The sequence below is a fragment of the Aphelocoma coerulescens genome, chromosome 2 (assembly GCF_041296385.1).
Source record: "Aphelocoma coerulescens isolate FSJ_1873_10779 chromosome 2, UR_Acoe_1.0, whole genome shotgun sequence".
Lineage (NCBI taxonomy): Eukaryota > Metazoa > Chordata > Aves > Passeriformes > Corvidae > Aphelocoma > Aphelocoma coerulescens.
Window position 1 is genome coordinate 42,493,274 of NC_091015.1, and position 19,556 is coordinate 42,512,829.

General features: G+C 35.4%; 1 protein-coding gene across 1 annotated transcript in view; it reads right to left on the reverse strand.

Annotated features, from left to right (window-relative positions):
* SKAP2 (src kinase associated phosphoprotein 2) overlaps nucleotides 1-19,556 on the reverse strand; it is a 119,525-nt gene that overhangs the window by 77,962 nt on the left and 22,007 nt on the right. Inside the window, exon 4 of the mRNA XM_069007160.1 lies at nucleotides 18,113-18,217. Within this exon, the coding sequence (XP_068863261.1) occupies nucleotides 18,113-18,217 (105 nt within the window). The remainder of the gene's footprint in view (nucleotides 1-18,112; nucleotides 18,218-19,556) is intronic.

Genomic DNA, 19,556 nt, shown 5'->3' on the forward strand with positions numbered 1-19,556 from the left:
TTTAACTGAAAGGATCTTTTACAAGGCAGACAGACAGAAGGCAATCCCGGAATGTTTTCAAGGACTTCCCATATTTCAGAATTATAATGGCAAAATGCCTACATCAGAATCTTAAACTCAAGCATTAATCAACAAAATGAAAGACTAATTTTATAAGAAAAATGTAATAAAACTCATTTTAAGAAGTTTTCCCTTCATTATTTTTTCCCTTAAAGGAACCAATTCTCTCCTAATGGTAATTATGCTGCTTTGGAGTAATGATAATACTCAGGCAGCTCAGTTTTAGGCTGCTGTTTTTAAAGTGAAGCCAAATCACTTCACTCACTTGCAAGTTGAAGAGTAACTTTTATAAACTTTTCTACCAGTTTATATAAGCTATCTGTGATCTTTCAGATAGAAAGCATTGTACTGTTGCCTCCAAAGTGTACTGTACTACTTTTGGTATAGTCTATATACCAGCCTTTAAATTGCACTACCACCTTTTTCATTTAAAAAAAAAAAACAAAAACAAAAACAAAAACAAAAAAACCCTCCAAATGAGCCAGGAAGGGGAAACTCACAGTTTTAGTGTCTGTATCAGCAGTTTAATGCACTTCTGTAACTCCTGAGGAGGGGGAGGTGGTGTTGGGGTCCTAAACCTAAATGATTTTTCTGATATTGAAAAATCAGAGCAGGATATGCTATTTTTAAACAGTTAAAGGAATACCTACATTTTCATATTAAAATAATATTATTAAAACTAAGACGTTATACAAAATTACAAACACCTCTTGTACTTTAGAAGGCAGCATCAGTCTAAACCCAACCAAAGGGTCTTTTTACCATTTACAATAACACTCAAGGCCATGGAAGTTGTATACACATTAGGATGACATCTCTTAATAAATGATGTGGTTCTGAGGACAGGGGGGAAAAAGTTTACCTTATGTCCCCTTAATATCCATTTCAAATTGTCAAAAACTTCAGAAAGCTGGAACGTGTGAGACATAACGAAGAGATCTTACCATGTAAGCAGGAGCTAGAAAACACAGAACTAGTCCTGGCTCTTAACCAGACTCCTTTCACAACCTTGGGCAAGCCACAGCTACTTTGCCTCCACTGTTCCTCTTCATAACAGAGAAATAGTATTCACATCTTTCTAGAAATGCTGTGAAATGTTGTTGGTTACATTATGCTTGTCTCCAAAAGAAGTATTTACAGGGAAAAACGTTTCATTTTCAGGCCTGCTGTGCCACTGTTTTTCCCCTGCCGCACCCACACACCTTTTCAAAGTAATGTAAGCAGTTGGAGGGACGGAAAGAGAAGAGGCAGAGGGAAGGTCCCAGCATGTGTAAGATTGGGATGTCACATATGTACGGATTCATGCATTTCAGAAAACTACACACTTACTTCTGTGACTGATATACCTCAAATTGACAGAGGAAAAGTGAGGAAAACACCATGAAAGAGTATCCTTATGGTAAACAGTAAGATGACTCTGATTATCTAAATGAAATGGTTTTCCAAAAGAAACATTTTTTTAGTCTAATAATGTTGCCTTCTTTCTTCCTTTTTAAATATAAAATCATGTCAGGTGAAAATGCTGTTTTATAATACATACTAATAGCTCATTGAAAATGAAGGGAGTTCCACCAACCCAAGTCAAAATTTTCTCAGTTTGGATATGCACTTTTTCAACTCTCACTGTCACTCAAAAAGAAATGGAGCAACTGTAAAAATTAAGTTATTTTAGATTAAGGATTTAACTTTTGATACTCTACATCTTTCCCCACATAAAGAACACATATATCCTGAAGTGATGAACAAGTAGCACATCAAAAGAGTGTTGACTATTAAAGCCTGAATATAGTAATATGGAAATAATAATAAGGAAGTGCATTGCACAAAGTAATACTGTTGTATTCCTAACCACTTCGGTGTTTTCTTAGTTGACAGTTACATTTCTAGTAAAGGAAGAAGAGATTTCTGTGGACTTCAACAGTCACAACAGATTTAATTCCACTTCCTGTTGCACACCTTCTGCACAACCTAGGTCCTCCACCAGTATAATTGCACATCTGTTTCCAACTTGTTCTCCCACTTTTTGGTCTTACCCTGATTAGGTTTTCTGGAGTGTGAAATTATTCAAATTCATACATACAGCAGAGGATTCTAAAACTGCCTTGATCCAATCAAAGTAAGGTGACACATGCAAAATACATTACCTCATTTACTGGCACTTAGCCAATTTTCATTCAGCTTCAGTTTGTCCATAAACTGAACTCCCAAAAGCAGCCAATCAATCTATGATTACCAACAAAACTGTATCAAAATAAAAGTCTAGTCATGATAAGGTTCATTTTTATATTGTTTCCCACAAAAGTGTTTGTATCTATAACATGCTAATGTACTCTCAGATTCCCTCACATAAACTTGAAATCCTCTAAAAATAACATCCTTTGACAACAAATTCTCAAAAACACCTGACAAAATGGTGCCAGAGATCACCACACAGAGATCATCACCAGAGATCTCAGTGAGACAAGCACTAAAGGACAAGATTCTTAAATCAACTTTTCATGAATTATACCATTATGTGTCTTATATCACTACCAAAGCCCATTTCTGTGCAAGATCAGAGGTATAATGAACAAATAAAAATTACTAATTGTTGTTCTATTTGTTCTAATTTCATTAGCATCATTTTACTCAACAGTACATAAGACTATAAAACATACTGACAAAAGAATTTCCTCTGGATATGCAAGGGAAATACAACACGCAAGGATAACTTGGTTCAAAATATTTACAAATCACCAGTATATTACTTAGAACAATTTGAACAGATGAAGAAACTAACATGAAAAAGCCATTAGAGCTAGACAATTGACTCTCAGTCACAAAGAATTCATTAATAATTCCACGAGGATCATTAATGTAATTATCAAACCAAAAGGACAAATTATGGCCACATCTATACAACACCAGGAACCAGAATACATAGTTATGATGTAACCACACTTTTCCTTATAATAATGTTACCTTACAATAGCACTGTTCTGTTCTGATTGTTAAAAGGCAACAGGAACCCATCAACAACCTAAACCACTCCAGTTCTGAATGAAACAATTTTTTTCTCAGTTTTAAGGTGAGTTTCATCTGTTTAAGCTCGTTTGGTTTCATATGCGTGACTTTCAGGTTTTTTAAACATTTTGACTCAACAGACCTGCTTTTTGTACAGTATTTTCATCTTCTTGGTTTCTACTTGTAAATTTTATTCTTTAAAGGCTATTTTTAATTTAAAACCTGAATCAACCCTAACTGCACATAGGGGGAAAAAATTCTCTATCTGACATTCCTAATCACAGAACGTGGGAAAGGAGAAGTCAGTTGAAAAAAAGACTGACCTAGAGATTTAATAAAGGCTCAGACACTCAAGGCCCTTTCCAAAATACAGCAAGCAGCTATTTGGTATCAACACTATGTTATGAATCGCTGCACCTCATTATCAATCCTCGAAAAGGAAAACAAACCTCCCTCAAAACGTCTGCTTCCAAAGGACAAAGGCAATTAACAGGGGCAGGTGAAAAAAAAGAAAAAAATTTTTAAAAAAAACCCAACAGTGACAGTGTATTAGAGTGACAGGGGAATTTAAAGATGCCATATGCATTAGGTTATATTTCCTAAATTAAGGCTTAAAGGCAACAAGAACTGTAGATTCCTCAGACCTGTTCAAAGTTGAATTTATCCCAGGTTGAAAACATCCTGGAAGCACAACAAAGCTGGATTAATTTATCTTCTCAACATACACATTTGTAAAGGTAGAAACCCTTGTAGACTCTATCTTAAAAAAGGTAATAAAATGTTGCTAATATAAACATGGTAGTGTCTTAGTTATGGCAGTCTACCCAAAAATAGACATAGCCATGCTGCCTTCAGCCTTCATACTATTCAGTGTTCTGCACATCTTAAAACACTCCTTATTTCTACCCCTCTTGAGTTACAAAAGCAAACCACAATAATTAAATAAAATATTCTTCATATGTATTATGGCTATGTTCACACACAAGTCAGTCACCCAATATCTCAATGACTGGTATTGAAACTGAAAGCCTAATTAGCAAGATGAGGGGAATAACCCCAGCGTTCTGGCCCACCTCCAGTATGAATAATTGCTTCTACCTATGCAAAATCCCCCCTGTCATTTCAATTAGGTAAAATATTCCTCACATCCTGCTCTTAAATTGCTTGGTATTGTTTATAGTGCCATTGTAAGAGCTGCTGCATTCTACCCTGGGTACAGTTGTATTTTGATAGTAATAATGTGGCAACTCCTACTTTTAGCTACTTCATTCAAAAATCCTAGTTTTGCAAAAGGCTGTCTGCCATCAGAAAAAGAACCAACCAACTATAAAGATTATTGTGCATATATTAATGACAGAAGTATAAAATTTGTGTAGAACACAGGCAACACGTTAAGAGATATTGAGGTATAAAAATAAGTCAATCAGGCATAAGCATCTCTTTGGCAGTTCAGCAGCATAACAAGCAGCCATCTTATCACACTATCACAACTTTGAATGTCTCAAAAAGCCAAAGCTAACAACTCTCACAAATGACTGTGAAATCCTACCAGTACATTAAAACACCCTTCTAAAAGCTCAGATATATACACACCAATTTAACAAGGAAGAGAATGAAGTCAGTCATCAACCAGCCTTTCCAGGGCCTCCAAAACCACAGTTGCACAGAGATACAACTACACTTTGCTTCCTGCTCAGCAGTGTGCACACCCTGAATACCTGTTCCCCAAAACAGTCACCAATTCACCCCAATGCTTCCATTGTGCCTCACTCCATAATCTTCAAAATTCTCCAAAAACCCTAAAATTTGGATTACGATTTGTTTTAAATTGTTCATCTGACTAAAAAAAATCCTAACTGAAGAAGGACTTAGAAGTTTTGTAGGTTTAATTAATGTTGATTTAAAGAGGGACACCTGAGGCTTATTATTTCTTCACCATATCAGAGTGTTTTCTTGCTGTCCTCTTTTGGGTCTGAACTGCCACTGAAATGGTTATTAATAAGTAAACTCCAGAATGCTTACATTAGCTCATGGTCCTTTTATTGTTCTCTCCTCCTTTATACTGCCCTATCCCTTAAAAGATACAGTTTTAATTGACTATAAAATCCACTTAGAAAAGCACTCACTGGCTTGAGTTATGAAAGTTAAAATATATGTTTTATTTAGGAAAATATGCAAGCAAATATCTGCAGAAATTCACATTAACACTAACTGTACTTACTATTTCACAGAACATTTCAGTAACCACATCGGCAATTTATTGTTATTTATTGTTATGGCAGTACGGAAACTTCCACAATAAAATAGACACCAGGAGTGAAAAGAGCTGTAAAACCATAAAAAAAAAAAGTTTGCTTTTTTCTTGTCCTGGCCTCCGAGGACTGTAAATCTTAGGCTTTCTTTTTTCCTAAATTGTCTTCTTTCAAGGATTACCAGTGTAATAAATACCTTTGCCTTCTACTGACTAGACACATTTTCTCCTGTAGACTCACTTCCTGTGGGAAACGTTACATCCAAAACTACACATGCAGTATTAGAATTGCAATCGCTGCTGCAATTCTGTTCGTGTATTAAAAAAAGCACCAAGAATAGAGCAGCTTTCACTTTATCATTATCTTCTGTAAAAGGAATATCACTCTTGCATGGGAAATAGCAATATACATATAAAAAATTATTTCAAAATACAGTAGAAAATAATTTCCATTAAGTACACCTGCTGGGGAAAAAGCTGCACACACCAATGATTAAGCGTAAGTGTGCATCTGTCCTTTAAATATGCATAGCAGTAATAGCTTAAATGCAGTTCAAATCATGGCCAGTCTTGCTGCATGTACAAATCTGCACCAGGCAGTGCTAAATTAAAAAGCACCTCTGATAAGTTCACAAAAGACAAAGAAAAAATTGGTTGTAAACTCCTCTGCATTGCAAAGATCTCTTTTGTCTGTCAATCAACAGAAAAGTATTATTCCACCATCACAAAAGGCAAACCTTTGGAGTCAGTATAGGTCTGTGTGTTGTGCAAATGTGCAGTTGCTAAGAAGCAAATATGCTTCTCCTCTAATCAAATAGCCCAGCTCAGCAATGCTGCTGGCTTGGGGCAAGAAGCAAATTCCACCAGCCACAAACTTAGAAACAGTCTTGAATTATTTGTTGCTGACCGCTGGCTGAACCCTGTCCTGATGAGCACCATCACCATTAGCCACTTCTCAGTGTATTCCATCAACCAATGGCAATAGCAGCATGCTACAGCTCAGGCTGCAAGGAATTGATCAAACAGGGTAATGAGACTATTTCTTCATGGAGGTTATTTTAAATGAATATAAATATTTTCTTTCTACATAATTTGCCACAAAAGGTCACTGAACTCCCTGCGATTCTAAAGAAAAATGCTGTGGTATCCCCTTTATATATTTGAGTTAGGATATAGCCAACAAACAATTCTGGGCATTTTTGATGATCGTGTAAATCTTAATGAGGTGGCATCCCAGACAATTGATTAGCAGCAACGTTCTATCTTCACATTTAGTTACGAACAAAAAGAAGATTTGATGGTATTTTCGAAAATCATGATATACCCATGCCCTTAAAATCTTTCATGAGAGAATATATTCTGTGAGACTAAAGACTTACACTTTTGCTATTAACAATAGATCATGCATATTTAGCTATGCTTGCCTTACTTTGATATTATAGCCCTTTCTATAGATTCTTTTAACTGAACTCATATGTTAAAAATACCCACTTTGTGTCTGAGTTGAGTTACTGATGAGACGTGCATTCAGACACCCTGTCTGCCGTAGTAGTTTTCTTTAAAAAACTCCTATAAAGAGACACCAAGAGATACTTGAAATTTAATTCAAAGCAACTGCTACAAAAATCCCATCAAGGCCCTCCTTGTCCCACACAAGATTTTTAATCCTATCATTTCCAGTACTGGACAATTTCTGCAATGCTGGGAAAACGTGTAAATATTGATTTAAATACCAGTCTAATAGCATTTTATTAACAAAAGCATTATAATAGGATAGTATTAAGACTATGATAAAGAAAAAGTGCTTATTATTTTCTACTTTTAGGGATAATAATCTAAATATATTTAAATAGCCAACCAAACATAGTTGTTCATGCTTGAGAATTTCCAAGGTTACCTTGAATAATTTTAAGTAAATACTTTCAACACAAAAGAAAATTTTTATTTACACCCAGGGATGAGTATCATTCATTCATCTGAGACACAGCACTTGAAAATGCAGATTAAAATACAAATCTAAAAAAATATATAAAGGAATTTAATTAGTTCACCTTGTCCTGATTAATAGGAGTTCACTTACATAATAATAGAACAGGCTTCGGATTTTTTTTTTAATTCACATACAATACTCAAAACTTTTTTTTTTTTTTTAATTAACAACACAGAATAAAAATGTGTTATCTGAAATTCTGTTCCTCTTATGTGGTTGGGATCCTCATCTCCTCAAGCTTTTTTCTCCTCTAACTGAATGTCTCTGACCAGTAGAGGAAATAATTTTTTTTTTTTAATAAACTAGTAAGAATATTAATAATAATTACAAAAATAGTTTAGATCAACAGGATTTTCCTCCCACTTCCCACCCCTATTAAAATACTATTTCCAGAGCATTCCTTTCTAACTCTTTATCAATACCATCATTATATGCTGTATGGCAGTGAAGTGCATCTAAGGCTTGAAGAGAATAAAGCAACTCAGATGTGTTTGCTCTATTGAGCCACCATTGCTACATTTTTAAATCTTTTTTTTAAGAAAAGTTGACAGCAAAAATAAAACTGTAGTCCTGCAAGAAAAAAGTAGAGCTTTGTTGGCTATTTATTCCAAAACATAAAGCTTGTTACATCTCTTACACAGACCCTACCAATTCTTACCGTTCATTCATAATGTCTTTTAAAAGTCAGTTTCCAAAAATAAAAAGGAAAAATTCTACATTAATGTTGAAGATGTTTAAAAATCTGTGAGAGGAGATGAAGCTAGGACTATTCAAAACATACAAAATCCTGAGAAACTGTTTTCAACATAGATTAAAGAAACCAATTTATACATAAATCCTATTTTTTCCTCAAAGCAATGTTAATATGCTAAGTCCTAAATTCCATTTAAAAACAAAAAAAGTGGTCCCTTACAAAACCAGTGAAAAACAACATTCATTTGGGGGCAGGAAGAAATCAGCACCCACTCGCAAAAGACTTCTCAACAACGGACTAACATTTGACAAACATCAGTGGAAACAGCAAAGAAGCCAATACAACTTCCAGTGCCAAGGAGCCAGATGGCACTGCTGGAAAAATTATATCTACAGACTGGCAGCTTGATCCCATGATTATTGCCCAGGGGAGGAGGAAGAGGAAAACAAGAGGTATTTCAGTGTGATGGAGTAAATCAATTATCACCAGCTCACTACGGCATTTTCACATTATTTTTATACCACATTCTAATATCGCTCAAGTGAACGAGAGCACTGGAAGATTACAGCAATCTGAGGCAGAAAAAAAGGTGTGCCATACATTAAAAAACCTGTATGTACTTAAATGTATCTCTGTCAACTCCATCACACAGTCCATATTTCCAAATGAAATTTGCAGATATATTGTCGTTAACAAGTAAAAACAAGGTTTTTGTTTTTCTGGTTTTACTTTTGACCTGAAATTCCAAACGTTATCTACAAAGATTACAGACAAAAACATCTCTGCACTTCCCAATACGACTACTTTCTTTAGTGTATTTTCAACTCTTAACATGCAGTTATGTTACACATACCATTACCAAGCAACCATTTTGCTAAAATATTTCAAAAATATTTGATCAAACAAGTTTGTGGTAGTCTCACCAATTATTTTTCTGATAAAATACAGCATTAAAGCTAGCTTCTGAAGAAGCCGTTAGAGAAAAATCAGCCCACTCCTACTAAAGGAAAGCAGATCTAGAGAACAAAAAGACAAGTTTTTTCCCGACTACCTTCATATGCATATATATTCAAATTACTAAACACAGAATAGACAGAATTATGAGAATGTGTTAGACTCTCCCTGTGAAAACAGGTAAGGTTAATATTTTTTTTAATTGGAAGTCAATGACAACACTTGCCTTAACTTCTTTTCCAAGAAACTTTAATAATAAGGCCCATTTCCTCTACCCATCCTTGCAAAAGAACACATCCTATTACCTACCAAAAAGACTTGGACCAGCTTCACTTCACTTGTCTCCAACCCATTTTCATCTTATTGCACTGCCACGCACACAGCCTAAATTTCCTTCTGCTTCCATTCATATTATTTCAACACTAATCCTTTTCCCTTTCATCTTCAATGTAAAGCAGTGATGCACAAGTGCAGCTATGTGAAGCACATAATAAACTAATTGCACCTTTGAATATGTATTTTAAGTATTTACACCTCACCCATGTCCAAGCTGTGAAAGCCCCATCCCTGGAGTGTTCAAGGCCAGGCTTAATGGGGCTTTAAGAACCTGGTCTAATGGAAGATGTTCCTGCCCATGGCAGGGGAGTTAGAACTAGATGATTTTTAAGGTCCCTTTCGTCCCAAACCATTCTATGATTCTGTGATGCAGAGAAATACAAAATTTGACTGTTTAGTAACAAGCAAAAATTGTTTTATATGAAGAACAGGATGTCTCTGAAAATGTATTATCAGGCCCTGATGTACCTTGCATTAAGGAACACATGTTCAAGTAGGCAGAATAAATATAGAGGAGGACAGGAAAATCTCATTTAGAGCAGAAGAGGTTTTCCTCCATTATGTAGTGTAGGTTCATTCATAATTCCTTGCCCAAAAGGGGCTCAAAACTATTTCTGACTACCAGCAGTAGAGAAGACAAGACCAGGATACTCACAGGATGTTACCCATCATTATAGTGGTAACGGTGAATAGGCTGTGGCTGGTATTAGTTAAGAAACTGTAGTAGTAATTTCAGTTTGGAGAAAATACGGCATTCAGCAGTTTTAGTCTGCTACTCTACTCTACTCTACTCTACAATCCTACTGTTGTAAGTAATCCAAGTAAACATCTATGAAAAATTACCAAGGAAAGTATCAAACTAATACTGCCTAGTGACAGATGTCCAAAGAAGTATGGCTCCTGCTGAAAATTTTTAAGCAGTGAAAAATATCTGCAACATCTTCTTGAGAAGGCCAGTAGTGAGCTTGTCCATTCAGTGGATACCATAAAAATTTCATCTACTATGTGGGAGGTTTTTTTGCAAAACAATTCAATAAACCTTTTCATGACATAGTTAAATTTGAGTGGAAAAGTAAAAATCTCAAAATTCACAAATATTAATCCACTGCAACCTTGCTTTTATTTGAAAGGAAACAAACCCAAATCCACTAAAATTAATGCCTGGACTGCATGATGCCAGATAGAAAACAGGCCTGTTTTGTTCTTGCTTAAGATCTACAGATTCACTTTGCACCTCTACAGAAACTTCTAATCAGTTAATACACAAAAACAGGAACATGGGAAAAATCTTTTTCTGTTCATTAGGATTGATACACACTTCATGCATGTAATAAATAAAATATGGGCACAAATTCTTAATCATCAATTCAGAGAAAGAAATGCCTATGCCAAACTTAGCTTGTACTTACACTGCAAGGCTATACTCTTTTCTGCCAGTAGGTTTCTATATCCAGGGACCTCTAAAGCCTCATCCTTGAGACAAAACATGAATTATCACACAGAGCACTGTTTTAAATAGTTCTGATCTAGTCTAAAACAAAGAAAACACTATGGATATGTAGAGCTTTTTCTCCCCAAGAAGTTTGTGACTACTACATAGCATATGTTGAAGACAGACCCATTTTTCTGTCATACATGGTAGATTTCAGGAAGGAAAAGATGCCTCTTGCCTTGAATGGCAAGCAGCCTCAATCTGTCAGACTTGCTCTCCTCTGGCACCACAAGGATACCCACCTCAGGGTGCCACTGGAGTAGTGTGAAGCCGTGCTATCATCTAAGATTGATGCATCTTTTTGGTTCTAGGAGGAAGGGAGTAAGGAGCAGAATGGAAGCTGCCTTGCCACTACTGCTTGGCAGGAAGAAAGAGGAATTACAGGGAAATCAGAAGGTAGAAATTCACTTAGTCGAGATAAAGCACCAATAAGGTCCTAAAATCATAATTAACTGCCTCCAGAACATACTTGAAAAGCTTATCACATATCTAAGAGGCAGAAGGAAAACTTCTCTTCCTTTTCATGTCAGCTATTTGTAATGCGTAAGAACCAAACTAGAAGAACATCAGGCCAACAAGCAATATAATGTAAACAGAAAAATCCATTCACCTCAACTTTCTGGGCTTTTTTTTTAACCATAATATTGTTATATATCTTGAATAAAATTATGATCTAATATGAAAAAGAAATGGATTAAGCAGGTCATTATTTAGTTTTTATTGTGGATATTGTCCTATGTAGTGGTGAAGTGTACATGGCTGTTTTGTTATTGCTCAGTCACTGAAGCAACATAGATGAAATAAAATGAGCAACAAACCATGTCATCTCTCCCATGGGAGAAAGGTAAATGTTAAAAGAACACAGGGGTTTATTGTTTGATAGGAAGTTTTTCATCATGATAATTAGAAGTTCAAACATTTTAGTATCATCAATTTGTACACACTGTTAACCTACACAATGCCATTTTTAACTTTATTGTTGACTTTATTAGGGCCAAAATTTCACTTAACACTTCTGCTTCCTATCAGAAATTACTCCCTTATGTTCTGTACAAATGGTTTAAATCAAATTTAATCAGATTAGCTTTGCATATTTCAGATGCACTTTTTTTTTTAAACTTCTTGCTTCTCCATCTAGTCATTGCTGCTATAGGCACTGCTATGGATCCAACAAACAAACCAGCAAGCAACCAAGCAGTTCAGTTGTTTGTTCTTTTCATAAGGTTTCAAAAGCATCTACATGTGGAAAGTTATAAAGATTCTATTCAGTCTTCAAAAATGTTCATTACAGAAGGGAAAAAAAAAAGGAAATACACAATTGCCATGTCTTTTATGGACAAAATAGAGTCAAATGTCAACAGACTGACAGAGTTTAGGGTATGTATTCTCTCCTAGAGAGTGCAGAACTGGGACAAGCTGTCCAAGGGACAGTGCAATTGCACCAGTAGAGATTTTTCGGCAAGATGAGGCCCACCAAGAAACATCTCAGGCAGACTATGGGTGACACATTGATTTCACTCTTAAGGCCTCTCCTATTCAACAAGGAGTTGATCTTTACAGCTTTTGACAATTCCAACAAAGTCAGCACCCTCTTCTCATGTGTTAAACAAACAGATTTGCATCCAGGAATTTATGCTCATATGGCTGGTCCCCACGTGCACCAATATCCTTATAAACAGACTCTTTTAAAAAATGCTTCATATTTTAAGTTCCTCCTCAGTATGTTTTACTTTTCACTGTGTTCCATCAGCTTGTAAAAGATTGTATTCTGGGTGACATCTAAACTGCCCATAAGTGACTCAGCCTAAATTTGTAGTGATGCATCCTTCTTCTGACAACCTAAGCATACCACATTAGGAATTTTAGACTTCAGTCTTCCTGCTTAAGACTGCATTGCTAATTACAATTTTTTAGAATTTTGAAAGCAACATTTCTAATCATCATATTACCTTCTCAGCCAGAAATGCAGAATCATAATCCCCTTCACAATTCTGACAAGAACTAGCATCCCCTCAAAATAAAGCTAGCATGCCAAAGTCCAGTCTTTACACATTTTCCAGATGATGGGCTACTGCCCTCCTGCCAGTTCCTAGTAAGAGCATAGAGGCCAGCTTTTCTCACTGAAGATCAGGTATCCAAGTAAACCTAGATCTTGCTTCTTGTCAATTATGACCTGTAATACTCAGTCTTGAATATTAAAAGATATATAAGGACTAACAAAATAGCTTGATTTCTGCCTTCAATGAGATCTACCAATGAGAAAAACAAGACAAATAAAGAAGTTTCTCTCTCCCTTGAATGGCTGCCATGCACTTAAGTTTGCACCTATCGCTCCAATACTGAAAGCAAATAACTAATCTCAGGCAAACTTCCAATACTGTCATCCCCAAGACAAACAAACATCCTCTCCATACACATGATTATGTTACTAAAAAGTGGTATACCAACACAAGACTGGGGGGATAAGAAGGGCAAAAGGAGAAAGAATAGAAATTCCTAATCACATTTTCCATTCTCTAACCTTTGATACCTTAGTTGCTAGCAGTGCTTAACTGGCTCTGTGAGGAACACAGTTTTTGCTTTAATATAGTGCCTCAAAAATAAACTCAGTAGGAATGTAGTTGAAAAAAGTGGGAAAACACTTGTGTGTATGCACAAAGACAAAACCTTACACTGAACTCTACCCCTTTCTTCAGTGACAGTATTTAAACAACTACGCCTAACAAACAGGAAAAATAAGGAGGAAAAAAAGCTTAAACTTGAGACTAAAAACATAAAAAGAAGCAGCATGCAAAATTCAGTCATGCAATTTTTCATTCTCACTTCATCAAACTGCAAAATGTGATGCTCATATTAAGTAAATACCATAGCTCAGGTAAAATAGTTGACTCCAGCCTGCAAAGACTTGTATAGAACTTTTCCAAAGCAATTACATGAAAACAAATCACTGAAGCCTGTTGCTTCATCCAAAAACTATAGCAAGAAAATCATGTTGCAGAAGCAATAAATTTTGCTCATTTTCAAGACAGCACTTTGATAACAAACAGTTAAAGCACAACCCTTTCATTTACCCTGTTTCATCAAAGATCTCCAAGTGCCCAGTTTTGCTTTCTCCAGCCCTACCCCTTCTTCCACTTCAACTATGGGGAAATTTAGTAAGAGATTCTCAGACTGTTTAAAAATTTTCTACTGAAAAGCGTATTTTACTCATAAACTGTAGCCAAATAAGATAATCTGAAGAGCATACAAGTCCTCAGACACATTTTTAGTACTTCTTTCATCCTTATATTCTCAAGGCAACATTTTTAGATCTTCCACAGAAATGGTAATGATCTAAATTATTTCATCACACCATTCACTGTGATCTTCTTCAGAGGTCCACTTACAAAGTCAGAAAGTTTGGTCCTTTAATACCAGTGACATTTCTTACCATAGAATCAATTTACCATACCATAAACCAAAAAAAAACCAAAACAAAACAAAACAAAAAGTTTAAAAAAATCCCTATATATCATAAAAGAAGATTACAGTGTAATTAAACAGGAAAGCTTAAGCCTGCCATTGAACCTGTACTTAATACCATCCTAGAAAACTTGAAAATTAAATGGAAAATATTAACTTTTTTCCCATTTAGTTCTCAACCAAAAGTAACTTTGTTTCCAACTTCAAAGAAAAACTTGGTATTTCAATTTTAAAGTATTTTTGTATGCTTTGGTTTGGTTTTTAACTAATCAAGACACACGTATTTCCCACTACATACATTCTTCAATACACAGATGGAAGGGGAGTAAGAAATTACAAAACATAACATTGTTATACAATGTACTATACAAAAACCTGTCATTTAAGTTGCAAGAAACCTAGTCATCAATAAGTGAAAAAATACCTCGCTCAAAAATCAATTATGTTGAGTCTTTTGTACAGAGAAGTAGTACACCTTTCAGGCAACTGGTATTAATGAGCAGACATGGCTATAGAATCTCCATCTGTTTTTCTGACAAAGCTGTGACTACTCCAGTCTCTCATTGAAATTCCATTAATTTGGTGCACCAAGGACCAATGCGAAAATCAAAACTCCATCTAACCCTTTATCAGCTCACAATAACCTACAAGTGAACTCTGCCTGTTAGCATACAGCAAGTTATGATTTTGCTATCAATCAGGCTGTTAGCCAATAAAAAAAAAAAAATCAAGTTAAGACCAGAGTGCCTGGCTGTGCCGTTTTGTTTGGTCTGTCTTGTTTTTCAGTTTGTTATTTTATTTGGGGGTGTTGTTGTGTTTTATCCCTCTTCCAATTTCTGTAGGGTGTCTGGACATGTAAGCCCATGCATCATTCTCTTTCGTTGTGATTTAATTGCTGCCAGCAATCAAGTCAAAGCATCACTGAAGTGTGCTTGAATTTCATTAGATGATATAACTTATGCTACTTTCCTACAGTACCTAATAAACCATAAAGAAACCAAAACACATATGGCTTGAGGGAATAACTGGAAAATTAGGTGGCCATTTGGGAACTGAGTGAACTTTTGAACCAGAGGAACAGAGAAGAAGAAATATTAAAAGGAAAGACAGACTTAGAATGCACACAGAGAGGTGGGGGTTTGACCTTTTCAGTACCTAGAAAATTACATTAGCATTATGAAAAATACATATCATGTTTAGAGTTTATAATCCATCAAAGTTTAGATACTTTGTTAGTGCCTACCATAAGGTAAAAGTCAAAAGGACAACATAACAATCAGATTTGACAAAAGGCCTTTAGGTGACCTGTGCTAATTTAGTTATCCCATACTTATTGTTAAATGGATTATCTCTCTTGTAATTAATACACCATTAGACAAAGGTCACACAAAAACTCCAGGATTTTACAATGACTGTAACGTACACATAATACACTAATTCTTTATCTGGTACCAAGCGTGTGCCTTCACAAATTATGTTTTGACAGTAATGCCGCAAAGTTAAATTGCGACACTTTCAGAAGTCATACAAACCTTTCAGCCTAACTCAAGTATATAAAGAGAAATGCCTTGGGGTTTTTTAGCAGAAAATATATGTAGAAGGTTTTACATAATAATAGGAATGGACTCAAACATAAATAAAAATCACTTCAATTTGGTTACCTACAGATAGGGCCCTCTGTTAATGCTGAGAGCCTTGATCCTGCACAAATCAGGTTTTAGATCTGTACAGAGCCCTGCTGAACTGAACTGGTAATTATATAAGATCAAACATCTACCTTACAGACCCAGTTTCTTGAGAAGGATTTAAATATTGAACATTAACAGACTGCTAAAAAACTAAAATACAGTACTAAGCTTCAACAAACCCATTTATGCCTATTAGAACTGAAACAAATGGCACCTCTGGGGATCAATCCACCTCTTATAAGATTTTCCCAACATACATTTTCATACACAGGCTAGGTGGCTAGACTGGAATGATGAATTATATATGTTAAAATCAAAATGGTCTTAGAATGACACATTGGACGTTCAAAGAGAAAAAGAGGAACACTGTTTATTCCAATAAATTATGTATTTACAGATCAGAGTTTACCACTTTCTCTCAAATTTTCCTCGTGCTACACTCCCACTAGGTAATTAAAGAGGATTTTTCACAAAATACAGAAAGACCAGCAAGTTGAAAATACCTCAAATATAAAAGAATCACATCCTCTATATTTCTACCTAAACTGGTACAAATTAATCAAGAGATTGTTGAGCAGCTATTATGCCTACTCTCGTAACTTCCAAAATAGGCTAAAAATTCACCACCCATCTGTACAAACTCATATGGTATTTCACACAGTCTTGCATCAGCATTCTTCAGCCATTCATTATTTAGGTTATGAACGTTATCACTTTTCTCTTGATTAACTGTTTTGAAACAATTCTATAATCATATCTCCTATTAAATAGTCATATAATTTTGTCACATACCCTTTATGCAATCAGTACCATGTTATTAAGTTACAATTAGAAATAATGATAAGATTATGTTTGTAAGCAAAAATAAATACATGGAAAGTTGCATTCATCTGTAGTTTTGAAAATTAGCTTGGGTTTTCTAAAAGCCATACTCAATTTGACTGATAATTACATTTCAACCAGAGAGCAAAAAGGCCTGGTTTTACTTTTTTTAATAGAAGGTCACACTGCCAACATGCAATAAGCTCAATATAAAAAAAAAAGTGTGATTATTATTGTTATACATTTTACAGAGTTCTGGACATTAAAAAAAATGCATTATTCTGAATCAGTGGTTAGAAGGTTTATCACTTATGCATGTACTTGACTTATCCCTGTTCTGCAATAGACATAATTTTATACCTCATAAAAGCAATTTATGTTTCCAAAGGGAATAATCTGGATAATATAAAATGTGGAGTGCTACATTGCAGGAAGCATATTTTCATTCAGCAATTGTATTTCGAGATGGAGCTGCACAGTTTGATCATCATATCATGTCAGAAAACATCATTCACTAGTAAGTCTATCTAACTTCTAGTGCCACAAATTAATATACATCCTTAATTTATTTGTACGTATACTTAATTTACTGCCATATATTATCCATAGAAGGTGTTTATATTATGTATACAATAAACTAATCTCAAAAATATGGACACTATGCTAAAGCAAGCTTGTTAACTGTTGAAATATTCAATTGTTCATGTCTTCAGAACAGTCGCATTTAGCATTAAGCTTAATGAATACAAAATAAAACAACATGGAAAACAGCTATGAAGTGTAGACTTTTTTTAAATGCAAACCCAAACTTAAAATTTATATTAAAAAAAGAAATTGTACAAAAGACTGTCTTAATGGAAGGAAACACTGTAGGAATAATTAATTTAATATTTTATGAAGCTATTCTGCATGGAGTTTGCAGAAAAATATCAATCACATAAACTGTTTCATTATTTATTAGATAAATAATACAGTAAGCCATTAAGTAGCACAATAAAATTAAGCAAGAATCTGATAATGTTGAATTAACAAACAATTTGTTACTACAAATATTCACACTGGTTTAGCCACTGATCTATCTTTAAAAACATATGCATCTACAGAAGATGCTTTGTTATCTAAAAACATGAGTTTAGAAACACCGTGTAAATTCGAGACAGCTTCACTATGCTCTAGGACCACTAGAGAGAGCTCTTCAGTTCCTTTAAAGGTTCTTGCAAAGGTAAGAAAGTGTCCAGCTGTGCTGCTTATCTGTTTATCTGTTTTCCAACACTAACATTCGCATCACGAGGATCAGATTACATCAGTTCATAGCAAACTGGCAAATCTAGTACATTCTAAGGTAAACAGTGTCACATACCATCTGAAGGTGCTTCATCCTCTTTATCAAATCGGTCAGATGCTATTGAGACGCTATCAGGAGGCGAAGAAAGAGAGTTCTCAGACTCTTCCTCATCTTCCAGCTCTGTAAAAGTCAATATACATTGCTAGTTAAATAGTTTATCACACAAACACACAGAATAAAAATAAGGAGGATATTAATTCCTATCTGGAGCTGAAAAAATCCTATTTCTCGTGGACACTTGCAGGCTCCAGCACTGCTGTGAGCAATGCCATTCTAGGGCTACCTTCTGACCCGATGCGTAAGTGCTGCTGGAGTGGTTTCCCTAAACGCTGTCATATAATGAACCTGCTCCCAGCACTGCACAGCTGACAGCTTCTCACAAGGGGGGAAAGAAACACCACAGCAAAGAGGGGGGAAAGAGAAAACACTGGCAGAAGGAAAAAAGGAGAGCACCAGGCTCCAAAGTTCTGCCTGTCCTAGTGAGGGATGGAGCTGCAACAACTTCCCTCCCAGGAAATGCCAAACTACTGTTGGCAGCAGTTTGTTGACCTCTGCCCACTTTCACTTTTCTTCACTGTAATTAGGCACTGCTTTGCAAATTGTGTGTGTATTCCTCCCATGAAACTAGAAGTGGAATCGCCGTCTGGCAGCACCCGGTATGAACCTGTGGCTTAACGCAGGATTCTGTTAATGAATTTCTTGCCCAACTGAGAGCCCCGCTAAAACAGATACAAAACCTACATTATCAGCTAATCTAATGCACTCTGATCAGTGTCATGCATAAGCATGAAGGTCTGGGAAAGATATAGTGAAATCAATATTAGCCAAGGCTTTCACCTAATTAGGCAAAATTTAACTTCTTCCCAAAACTCAGTATATTTTCTCAGATATGTTTAAAACATCTAGGCAAAGAAGAGGGGGAAAAATAACAAACTACACTGCTCCTAAAAAAAAACTAATAAAGTCTTGGTGAAGGAGAAAAAACTAAATATGGCAAAAATGACCAGACCAGAATCATAAAGTTGATGCTCCATTAGATCAAATGGCCCTCAAACTTCTTGAAAACCGTGTAACATTAAATTGTTCAAGCATTGCCTTTTGGTATATACACACAAGAAAAGCTTTCCAGAGACCTCCAAATATACTTCTCTATTCACGTGTTCCCTTTTGGAGCACTGGATGGGAAAACTAATTTCTAAGAATCCAAAATAAACCCATGCATAGTGAAAATATTCTTCTCCACAGACACAGGAATTGATTTTATCAGTAGGATTGCCTAGCCATGGCTGAGTTTTACCCCCTACCATTTAACAATGGAAATACACAGAAAATTCAGAGACTATGTCAAGAAAGCACCATGGCTGTTTGTAAAGAACAGCAAGCTTTCTATGCAGTTAAGACAACAAAGCCTGATATTTGCTTTGCTGCAGTTCTTTTATATTCAAGGGTTGTCAAATAC